Here is a 12,501-nt window from a genome sequence, read left to right on the forward strand (position 1 = left end):
TGATTCTGTTTGTGGACTTGGTGTGTACTACTATGTTGTCTGTTGGGGTGTATAGGAAATATCTTAGGAGACATAGTTGTGGTGATAGGAGTTAGGAGACTGGCTTGAGCTCAAAGTGGCAAAGGAGCTGGAAGCGAGGAAGGAAGTCAAGAGTGCAAGCAAAGGCCAAAACGGGAGAGCAAGAGAAGAAAGAAAATGGTGAGAAAGAGGAAGTGAGACATGGTGGAACACCTGTTGAAGAAGTGAAGGAAAATGGGGTCATCAATGGAGGAGTGGCTGCCAGAGAAGTGAAAGAGAATGGCTTCGCAGTGAAGACGTAGAAGCCAACTGGGACTGGAAATATGGAATAATATGTAGATTTCTTCTGCCTAGTATTTTGTTAGTGATCTGAGACATGAAAGAAAGATCGGAAAAACTAGGGAAAAATCTAGGAGTTGATGCATTCTTTCCTCCATTGTTGTAAACTTGAAATTTACTGCGACTTAGTAAGAAATAGGAATTTGCTTATACCGATTATGTGCATTTAACGTTTTATGGAAGCCGGCTGTCCAGATTATTAGTTTTTTTTTTGGTCAGATCCAAATTAATGGTTGACTATTAATCATTTGGAGGAAAAAGAATACTAATTAAAATCATTTGAGATCATCAATGATTCGTATTGCATAGGGTTAATACCACGAAAAATTCTAAACTGGTACACTTGTGATAAATTTATCCAAAACTAATTTTTTGACCATCACAAACTCCAAATTGGTACATTTATGATAAATTTACTCTCTGTTAAATTTGATTAATATCACAAAGAACTACAAATTAGTAAACCGTACAAATGGAGGGTTAACTCTATTGCATAATCTCCTATGCACACTCAAAAGATTCCATTTGGTTGAAGGAAAAAAAGAAAAAGAAATTGTAACTGTGGAATTTAAAGAGAGGACATATTAAGTTGGTGATGTCAAAGGAAAACTCCAAATTTTGTACTTATATATCTTGAGTCTCCAAATTGAAAAACGACTTCTTTTGCTCGCTTAAACTTAAATATCTTATTCTAATATGCGTAACCAAATTATATTATCCCCTATTTGTACTCAACATGCTTGATTAGAATGATGATGGTATTGGGGTTTGCGATATGCTTGGGCAATAAGTCCCGAAATAAAGAAGGAAACCGGAGGGGTCTAAATGTGATGGCACCTATTTCCAGTCGACCAAAGAGTTTTGGTTTTGGCCCCATTGTTTGTTCATTTTCTATTTTATTAAAACCGTCTTTTTGTTTTTGTTCTCGATGTTAGAATATTTAAATAATAAATTACGTTTTTATTTAACAGCTTAAACTTTTAAAACAGTTATCTATAGTCTTACCAAATCTCACATGATATTATAACTAAAGTTTCCGTACAAAGACGCGTCTTCGCAGCATCGGAAAATTACTGTGTGAAAAAGAAAAACTGGAGGGGTCTAAATGTGATGGCACCTATTTCCAGTCGACCAAAGAGTTTTGGTTTTGGCCCCATTGTTTGTTCATTTTCTATTTTATTAAGCCCGTCTTTTTGTTTCTATTCTCGATGTTAGAATATTTAAATAATAAATTACGTTTTTATCTAACAGCTTAAACTTTTAGAACAGTTGTTTATGATCTTATCAAATCTCACATGATATCATAACGAAAGTTTCCGTACGAAGATGCGTCTTTGCGGCGTTGGAAAATTACTGTGTGAAAAAGAAAACTTGACTTGGCGACGCGTCACCGACGTTGTAACCCGACCACCGTGGCTCTTGGTTAGACAGAATGAGGCTTGGGTGAACACTGTTTAGCTTCTTTTGATTGCTAGGGGTGCACTGATTTATTTGGGCTATGGGTGCATGGGGTGCACATCGCACCCGATGCACTTAAGGATTTCCTGAGGAACGACGGTTCTGATACAAAGTTAAAGAAATAATGAAGTGGAAAGTAGGATTGAGGAATTTGTGTTTATTTCAATGTATCATAATGAAGATTACACCAGTCTCTATAGGCTTTATGAGGCGACTTTTTAAGGCAACATATATTAATCAAGATATACACAATTAATAGAGATATGCGTGCAATCTTGAGAGATATAGATAATCAACAAAATCTGAAAAATCTCTAATATAATATCGCTAACACTTGGGACAAAAATAATCATAACTATCAATAAAAACTCTCTAATATAGATAATTATCATATATCTTTTATATATTTTATTTAAACGTGACTTCATCTTACTTTTTAATCTTTCAGTATCTTCCATAAAATAATCACAAAAAGTAAATAATTAAATTTCATTCACCCTCCAAGAATCAAATTACTTCACTCAATCAATAACTATCCTCACTTAGTCAAAAGATAACGATAATCTTTCCTTAGGTTATTATTTTTTAGATCAAAATCGTGCAACATTTAGACTCCTTTCGACTTGTTTAATTCTTAAGAAGGTCATCTAAGCTTAGCCTTCCCCTCGTCAATTGCTTGCTCGCTCACTCGGCCCATTTCGAGTAGTAAAGAGAAATCATATGAAGGAGTGTTTGGATAGAGAGTACACTCTTGTTTGTTGTTGTGTTGGATATGAAATTTTACAAACGAAAAAAAGGTGACCCTTCTATATACCCAGATCCCTCAAATTACAATTATATATCTCATTAATCTAATGATGAATATTTAATCTCCACACATACAATTTATACTCAGTAATTACAAGATTTCTCTAGAATACAAATAGAAATTCTCATAATGCCCCTAACAATTTTCCACAGTATCCCAAAAAAATCCTAGATCCCTAAAAGCTTTAAGGCATGCCTGGTCATTTTGGCCACTTCCCAGGCCTTTTGTTTTGTAAACTTGCATGTCGTGACACAGACGTGAGCTCAAAAAGGTACAAGACAAGACGTGGCATTAAATTTTTGGGTGATATGCTTGCTTATCGGGGTTAATTCAAAAAATATATCAATTTTAGGTGAGGGACAATTCTGCCCGAACTTTTTGTTCCATAAAAAGCATCAACTTTAGGTCGAAGGACAATTATGGCTGAACTTTTTTTGTCCCGTAAAAAGCACCAACTTTAGGTCGAGGGACAATTCGGCTCGAACTTTTTTTGTCTCGTAAAAAGCACCAACTTTCACTTAAATCCCAAATCGGCCCTTATTGACTTAAAACCATTGATTTTCCAACTTGACTATTCCACCTTAGCAATAAATCCACGTGACTTGCTAGTGATTTAAAGTATTATTCATTATCTTATTCTCTAAACCACGCTTGAAGAATAACGGTGAAAGCTGTTCATCTCCTTCACTTCACCTGGCAGTCAAAAATATCTTCGATTGAATCTTTCGCCAAATTCGTCGTTTGTCGTTCTGGCCGTAGACCACCGCTCGTCAGACGCCATGGAAGAGATTCGCCGGGCTCACCACCATAACTTTTTTCTCAAACAAGGGTAACTTGAGACAGAAAATCAATGGGGGCCAAATTTGGGATTTAAATGAAAGTTGATGCTTTTACGAGAAAAAAAAGTTCGGACCAATGTCCCTCGACCTAAAGTTGGTGCTTTTTATGGAACAAAAAAAGTTCGGGCAAATTTTCCCTCGACCTAAAGTTAGTGCTTTGTTTGGAATTAACCCTTGCTTATCGTTTCAACCGAAAATAAAAACTTAAACAAATAAAAAGTTTGGCAACAATGACCAGAAATTTCCGAGGACATCGCTATCCGAGATAGCCTTTTCAAATTTTTGTCTGACAAAAGACGCAAAGCTTCCAAAGCAGGCCGGTCTTATAAATTAGACTATTCTTTCTTTGGTTCCAAACCTTGTATCATGACATCACATAGATGACGTTAGAAATCAATTAATCCAACCACCTTAAATATTTTAGGTTCTTTAATTAGGTTGAGCAATTTACTTTGGCAACATTGTGTACCAACAAACTAACTCAGGATTAGGTCAAGACTTTGCGCCATATGTGCAGCAACAAAGCGGTATTGTTCTAACAACATCGCGACCATGATATAAAACATTGTTGCCGCTGTTGAAATTTTTTTCTGTGTTTCCAGAAATAAAGTTAATTTTTATTTATTTATTCTACTTTAACTCTCAACTCACTCTCAAATTTTTACCCTGCCTTTTTGTAAAGCGTGAGAGTCGAAACTCACATCTGAAACTAAACATGCACACTCTTAGCCCCTCTAAGAATGTGGAAAATCAAACTTTCCACCTTCCTCTCCCAAATAAGAAAGGTGGCCTTTAGGGCAAACCTTAATTGTTAAATAAAGCTACTTAAGCTGTTGAAGCTAATAGGGTAACATGAGATTATTTTCTCTTTTGATAACTTATGAACTTGTCCATACTTCACTACCCAAGCAAACAAACGGCCCTCGTACAAACGAATGTTTTGTAGAGAGCTAATATTCCTTGAGACAAAAGGATTGAAACCTCGGGACCACAACCCGTTGTATTACCACTTGATCATGCTCCATTTCGATTTCTATTCAATAGTAACTAACGCTAGTATTGCTCTAAAATGGAGGGTTTTCGATTTCACATCTAAGTGATACTATAGGATTAGGTACCAAATGAGCAGGCTGACTTACTCCTGCGGAATCAATGTGGAAAAGATTCATTCACAACCACGACAGAGGATTTCCCGAAAAGTTGCTTCGATTTCATAATCAGGAACATAATAAATTAGTTATATATGGTTTCATAAGCTCTTGATTATTTCACTTCTGCAGTGATGAAGTATGAATAAGAAATTATGCACATGTCAGACTTCAGAGACTTTCATTGATGAGAAGAGACATTTAAAACTCTTAAGAGAAGCGTTTTCCCAAATATGTTTGAATGATTTTTCTTTTCCTTTTTCACCTCCTCTTGTTCATAAAAAATCAGCAATCATAAAATCTTTTCTTAATTTTTCGCCATTTGTCAAAGAAAATTAATTTTCGTTACCTTCATTATTGATATTACGGATAATTTGGAAAATATGTTACTTTTTTCGTGAAACAAAGTATATGATCACGATTGATCATGACCTGAAAATGTTAATCAAAGACGTGCAAGGCTTAATCAAGCTCTCTTTATGGTCAAGTCAAAAAAGAATTAACTAGAGAAGGAAAGAAAACGAGTTTGGGACTCTTGCTAATACGAATTGATTAACTGGAGGAGAAAGCAAAAACGAATTGGGACTCTTGCATCCAAAATAGTTTACACAAGGGCAATCCGAAGTGAGACAAAAATTAATATATAATTAATGTCGTACTCATGTCAAGATGATATTATAGATTAATATACGTCTTTTTGTCTCGTAGTTGTCGTATATATTTTATATATCTAAATGCAGCATCATTTCGTCTTACTCTTCGGAAACTATCCTTCATTAGACTATAATAAAATATAAACAATTGAATTTTATCAATCATCTTGGAATCAAATTACTCCACTCAGAAAATAACTACCCTGGCTTGTTATCCTCCGATCAAAAAATTACTCACCTTTTCTTTTTGGTATCTCTCTATTTATTGTTTTTTTGTTGCGTATATTTAACTTCGCATGAGCAATGTGCGACGCTTAAACCCTGTTGACTCGTTCACCTCTTGGTAAAGATGCTTAAGCTCGGGTTACCCCTCTTCGATTGCTCACTCGCTTACTTGGCCCACTCCGGATCGTAAAGAGAAGCTTTGGAGAGAAGTGTTTTAGGAGAGAAAACTCTAATATGTTTTGTTGTGTTGGATATGAGGTGTTACCAAAGAAGGGAGATGACTCTTACATATACCGATCCCCTCAAATTACAATTCTATGTCTCCTCTGGATCTAACAGTTAAGTTCCAATTTCCCAATATACAATCTACCCCTATCAATTATAAGATTTCTCTAAAATACAAGTGAAATTCTCATAGTATCCCTAAGAATTTTTTAAGTATACTCCAGAAAACCCTGCACTCCTGGAAGCTTTTAATCCATACGGTCATCTTGGCCGCCCCCGCGGCCTTTTGTGAACTTAAAATTGTTTGAGTGATATGCATGCTTACTGTCTCCGCTGAAAGACAAAATTAAACAAATTAAAAGTTTACCAATAAGACCAGAAATTTCCAAGACATTGCTTTCCGAAATAGCCTTTTCAAGTTTTTCTTTGTGGCCCTAAAGGAAGCCAGGCTCACAAGTTGGGAAAATTGTCCAAAAAGTCCTAAACTTATTGTACTTTTGCCAATTCAGTCATAAATCTTTCAACTTTGCTAATTGAATCCTAACCCTTTTCATTTCTTGCCAATTGAGTCTATCTGGCCAATTTTGGCCGGAAATCGCTAATTTGGACACTGGACGGCCACATGGCGCTGACGTAGACATTTTAAAATAATATTTTAATAATTTATGATTTTTGTATTTTTTTTTCTTTTCTTTGTTTCTTTTTTGGGTTGTGAAATTAGGGCCGGCGACACTCGCCGGCTCTGGGCAAGGGCGTCGCGGCCCTCGCCAGCTCTGAGCGAGGGCTTGCGCGCCCTCGCTTTGGCCGGCGAGGGCGTCGCGGCCCTCGCCCGTGGCCGGCGAGGGTTGGCCAGCCACCTTCACTAGCCCTAACTTTCAGAACACAGAAAAAAAAGAGAGAGAAAAAAGCATAAAAAATTCATTAATTATTAAAATATTATTTAAAAATGTCCACATCAGCGCCACCCGGCATCCACGTCAGCGATTTCCGGCCAAAATTAGCCGAATGGACTCAATTGGCAAGGAATGAAAAGGTTAAGACTCAATTGGTAAAGTTAAAAAGTTTAGGACTGAATTAGCAAAAGTGCAATAAGTTTAAGACTTTTTGGACAATTTTCCCCTCACAAGTTAGGCTGTTCTTTCTTTGCCTCCAAGTGCTTAAATCATGACGTCAAATAGATAGCGTCGGAAGGTAATTAAGCCGGCCACCTTAAATATATTAGGTTCTTTAATTAGGGTGATGAATAACTACTTTGGCAACAAGTGTCTAAAAAAGTTTGGCTCAATTTAGTTTTTTTTTATATGTCTTATCCCTAACTCTCATTTCTCTCTGACTTTTGCTCTGTCTCTTGCAGAGTGCGGGATTCGAACCCCACATCAATAATACTAGCGTCTCCACCCCCTAATCTCTATATCAATAGGGCCGCATGCCTTTGATGGCTCAATTTAGTTCAATTGCTTGATCTTGTTGTTTTTGGAGATTCCAAATTATCTTGCCAATGTTGAAATTTTTGCTGTATTTCAAGAAATAAAGCTACTTAAGCTGCTGAAGCTAAACAGGTAAAATGATATTATTTTTTCTCTTTTAATAACATCAAGCCGCCTAACTAGTCATGAGGACACAATGTCCATTTCAAACCAGAAGCTTCATGCCGACTAACTTGGACCGGAAGGTATCCCTAGTCAGGACACTCTACGTTCAACTTCCAGGAAAATGTTGTGTTTTCTCTGTAAGTGTCCAAAACTTCTATGGTTTGGTGATTGGTGATTGGTGATAGATAAGAGCACCTCATAATCGATTTAAGAACGTGGACCATCTGCCACTTAATTATAAATTAGAGTTAGAAAGATTTGCAAGATTGTAATTGCTCCTCCTCTTCCTAGAAGCCTCGTTTTGGGGGCCTCCCGTTGTAAATATGACATCACACTCTATGACATCAGAGTCTTAGTCAGAACAGAAACCATTTTTGTTTCCTTATGTTGTCATCTTTCTAGTATGAGATTAGAGTCCACTCTTAGAGCACCTGACTAATCTCACAGTTCCCAACATTCTATTTGCTTATTGCTCGGCGCATTTAAAGCGCGAAATAGTGCAGAATTCGGTTCCGAAGCTTAACCCGCCTCATGTCAGCAGATCCTGCATTCATGTGCTCATACAATTCCATATTCGACAATTCGAGAAGAGACTTATTCAGTCATAATATGGTGGCTAGCAATTCTACCTACTCCAAGTGACCACCACTGAACCTAGAGAGACTCTCACGGATGATCAGGTCTTCACGATTGAGGGTCAATGATGAGGTCTGCACGGAACTAGTAAGCATTTTCCTAGTGAGTTGTGGCACCAAAAGACGAAATCTGAATCACTTTCATTTGTCATGTGTAACTAGCTTTGATCTTATCATATCCCTTCCCATAAACAAATAATAAAATTCTGGGAAATGTTTCTTGATGCCCAAGAATGAATATCCAATAACATAGCTTCTCTCTCCCTATATAAAGCAGCCACAGGAGGAGTTTCAGGACTACTTCCTCAAACTAATTCACTACACTGGACCTTCCCACAAATTTCATTATAGGAAAAAGAAAACATGTTTCCTGGAGAGATGCTCACGGGCTTCGGATCTGCTATCGGCGGTCTGGTAGTCATATGGGCCATGTTCCATCAATACATCCCTCCCCAGATCCGGCAGCATATGGAGCGGTACACCCACAAGCTGGTGCGCTTGGTCAATCCGTACATCCAGATTGTGTTCCCCGAGTTCACAGGGGAGAAGCTGAGGCGCAGCGAGGTCTACACGGCCATCCAGAACTACCTCAAGGAGAATGCTACCGCGCGGGCCATGCGGCTCAAGGCGGACTCTGTCAAAGATAGTACCCAGTCTCTCATTCTGAGCATGGATGACCACGAGGAGGTCACGGACGTGTTCAAGGGGGTGAAAGTCTGGTGGTCGTCGAACAAAACCACCCCCAAGAACATGTCCTTTTCCTTTTATCCGAAGACGGAGGACCAGAGGTTTTACCAGCTCACTTTTCACCGGAGGAACCGGGAATTGATCACACAATCATATGTCAAGCACATCTTGACCGAAGGAAAGGCGATTGCCATTAAAGACCGGCAGCGTAAGCTCTATACAAACAATCCTAGCCAGAATTGGCATTATTACAAGCAAACCAAGTGGAGCCACGTGGTTTTTGAGCACCCCGCGACGTTTGAAACTCTGGCGATGGAGCCGAACAAGAAGCAGGAAATCATGAATGATCTCAAAAAGTTCAGCGAAGGGAAAGAGTACTACACCAAAATAGGCAAGGCCTGGAAGCGCGGTTACCTGCTCTATGGTCCACCCGGGACCGGTAAGTCCACCATGATCTCTGCCATGGCTAATTTCTTGAACTACGATGTATACGATCTTGAGTTGACGGCGGTCAAAGACAACACTGAGCTGAAGAAGCTATTGATTGAAACTTTGAGCAAGTCTATTATCGTGATCGAGGACATCGATTGCTCGCTTGATCTGACGGGCCAAAGAAAGAAAAAGGAGAAGGATGAGGATGACGATGACAATGACGAAAATTACAATCCCGCGAAGAAGATGGAGAAAGAAGAGAAGAAAGGCAGCAAGGTGACTCTCTCTGGTCTTCTCAACTTCATTGACGGTATCTGGTCAGCTTGTGGGGGAGAGAGAATCATCATATTCACCACTAACCATGTGGACAAGCTCGACCCTGCTCTCATAAGGAGAGGAAGGATGGACAAGCACATTGAGATGTCGTATTGCTGCTTCGAGGCATTCAAGGTTCTTGCCAGGAATTATCTGGACATTGAGGATCACCCGCTATTCACAACGATTAGCGGACTGTTTGACAAGACCAAAATGATCCCTGCTGATGTCGCAGAGAACTTGATGCCTAAGTCTGACAACGAAGATGCGGAGACTTGCTTGAGAAAGTTGATTGAAGCGCTCAAAGCGGCAAAGGAGCTGGAAGCCGAGGAAGAAGCGCGAGCAAAGGCCGAAAAGGAAGAGCAAGAGAAGAAAGAAAATGGTGAGAAAGAGGAAGTGAAAGAGAGTGGAAAATCTGATGAAGCAGTGAAGGAAAATGGGGTCATCAATGGAGGAGTGGCTGCCAAAGAAGTGAACCAGAATGGCTTCGCAGTGTAGACGTTGAAGAAGCCAGCTGGGACTGGAAAAATGCAACAATATGTAGATTTCTACTGCCTTGGATTTTGTGTGTGATTTGTGGCGTCTCAAGTGAAGTAGAATATGAAAGATTGGCAAAACGTGTAAAAATTCTAGGAGTGGATGGATATGTTTCTCCACCGTTGTAAGCTTGAAATTTAGTGCATAAGAAATAGGAATTTGCTTTTACCAATTATGTGTACCTAACATTTCATAGAAGCTGGCTGTCCAAATTCATATTTAACTAAAATCATTTGAAGAATCTGTGTACTAATCAAAAGAAAATAACATCATTAATAAGTCATATTGGATATTTTACTATGGAAAACACAAAAGATGAAATTGCGTTCTAGTTGAAGCAAATAAAATAAGCTAGTGGAATTCGAATCCGTCGGCGATATCAGGAAAAAAGGGAAAATTATCAAAACAATCATAAATCTATTGCAATTGTGTCAATTCAATCCTAAATCTTTTTTTTTATGCCAATTCAATCCTAAACCTTTTGCTTTAGTGCCAATTTAGTCCATTTGACCTATTTTGGCCAGCCAGTACTGATGTGGCAAAAACATTATTTTTTAAAATTTTAAAATTTTTTTATTGTTTTTCTTTTCTTTCTTTTTTTTTCTCCTTCATCTTCTTCAACCTCAAGCTAGTCGTCGGTCTGGCGACCGGCCAGAGGTTGGGGCTGACGAGGTCGGCCCTGCCAGTCGCCGGCGAGGAAGAGCCTCGCCAGTTGCTGCCGAGAACGAGCCCTTGCCAGCGACGTTGCTAGGCAAGGACGAGCCTCGCTAGCGGTCGGCGAGGACGAGCCTCACCAGATGTGGTGAGGTCTTGTCCTCGCCGGTCGCTTCCAGCAATGGGTGAGGTCGACCTCGCCAGCGACAACGAGGATGGCCTCGCCCAACCTGGCCAGCGATGGGGAGGACAAGACCTCGCCAGATCTGGCTAGGCTCGTCTTCGCCGGCAACTGGCGAGGTTGGCCTCGCTCGAAGTGACCGGCGAGCACAAAACCTCGCCGGTCCCAGCCTTTGGCCAGTCATCGGCAGCAACCGATGAGAGGTTGAAGAAGATGAAGGAGAAAAAAAAAAGAAAGAAAAGATAAAAGATAAAAAAATTTGAAATTTTTTTTTGCCACGTCGGCATTGGCCGGACGACTAGCGTTTACGTCAACACCAGCCATCCAAAATTGGTCAACACTGAATTGGCACAAAAAAAAGGTTTATGACTGAATTGACACAATTGCAATAGGTTTAGGACTGTTTTGATTATTTTCCCCAAGAAAAAAGAACTTATGTAATTTGTAATTTCTTTTGAATTCTGGGCTTAAACTTAAATAACATTTTCCAATATGTGTAACCAAATGGTGTTGGCACCTTTTCTTTTTCAATACGTTTGATTAGAATGACCATGTTATCGTAGCTTGTAAATTGTAACATGCTTGGGAAATAAGTCTCGAAAATTAAGAAGGAAATTGGACGGGTCTAAAATGTGATGGCAACTGATATTTGCTTAGGTGAGTGGGCTCTACAGCCGACCAAAGAGTACTGTTATTAAAATTGGCATTGGCACAATGCGATTTTGGGTTTCATGAGTTTGTCTTAAGGAGCCTTGGGCCTTTAACTTTTTGATAGATCCTGTGAAAGTCAGCATTTTGACTTTTATTTAAGATAGAGCACTAAAAGTTTTAAAAGCATTCATATAGTCATTAAATGGGGAAAATTACAAAAATAGTCCTAAACCTATTATAATTGTGCCAATTCAGTCATAAATCTTTTTTTGTGCCAATTCAATCATGAACCTTTTGTATTTGTGCCAATTTAGTCCATCCGATCAATTTTGACCAATCGGTGCTGACGTGGCAATTTTTCAATATTTTTTTCATTTTTTTTTATTTTTTTTCCATCTTCTTCTTGGCTGGTTGTCGCCGGACCAGCCAGAGGTTGACGCCAACGAGCTCAACCTCGCCGACTACCTTGCCGTCGGTGGGCGAGGTCGAGGCTCACTAGTGCCGGCGAGGCCGAGCCTCGCCAGTGATTGGCGAGGTTGAACTTGCCGGCGTCAGCTACTGGCCAGTCCGGCGATGACCAGCCAGGAAGATGTTAAAAAAAATTGAAAATAAAATAAAATAATTCGAAAAAAATATAAAAATATATATAATTGCCACGTCAGTGTTGGCCGAACGGCCAGCACCGGCCGGAATCCACGTCAGCACCGGCAGGCCAAAATTGGCAGGATAGACTGAATTAGCACAAAAAAAAAAGGTTTAGGACTGAATTGGCACAAATATAAAAGGTTTAAGACTGAACTGGCACAAAAAAAAAAGGTTTAGGACTGAATTGACACAATTGCTATAGGTTTAGGACTATTTTGGTAATTTTCCCTATTAAATGTGGATTTATTTCACTGAAAATTTCATGATAAAAGATTAAAATTTTCGTGAAATTATTTTTCAGGAAAATATTTTTCCCTTTTTAGGTTAGGAAATTCATTTTCCTAACTTTAAATATACACATTTCTTTTTTACCGTACATGATTCTTCATTGACTGATCATTTTTAGAAAACCAAGCGCATAAAAGTTTAGAAGACTAATTTGCAAAAAATTCTTTCATT

The 12,501-nt window shown here is 38.9% G+C and overlaps 1 protein-coding gene and 1 non-coding gene across 2 annotated transcripts; both read left to right on the forward strand.

Moving 5' to 3' along the window:
* Window positions 1-4,733: 4,733 nt before the first annotated feature.
* LOC115666605 (small nucleolar RNA R64/Z200 family) lies at window positions 4,734-4,830 on the forward strand. The gene has a single exon (XR_004003926.1). It is a non-coding gene; the product is annotated as a small nucleolar RNA R64/Z200 family (small nucleolar RNA).
* Window positions 4,831-8,195: 3,365 nt separating this feature from the next.
* On the forward strand, window positions 8,196-10,084 carry LOC115666601 (AAA-ATPase ASD, mitochondrial-like). The gene has a single exon (XM_030588303.2). The coding sequence runs from the start codon at window positions 8,304-8,306 to the stop codon at window positions 9,870-9,872; it is 1,569 nt and encodes a 522-aa protein (XP_030444163.2). The 5' UTR covers window positions 8,196-8,303; the 3' UTR covers window positions 9,873-10,084.
* Window positions 10,085-12,501: the final 2,417 nt, after the last annotated feature.

The sequence above is a fragment of the Syzygium oleosum genome, unplaced genomic scaffold (genome assembly GCF_021117445.2).
Source record: "Syzygium oleosum isolate NSW1041296 unplaced genomic scaffold, Sole_v2.1 Sole_v2.08, whole genome shotgun sequence".
NCBI lineage: Eukaryota > Viridiplantae > Streptophyta > Magnoliopsida > Myrtales > Myrtaceae > Syzygium > Syzygium oleosum.

Excerpts from the sequence above, each read along its gene's own strand:
- LOC115666601 (XM_030588303.2), top strand. The coding sequence starts at position 8,304 with ATGTTTCCTGGAGAGATGCTCACGGGCTTCGGATCTGCTATCGGCGGT.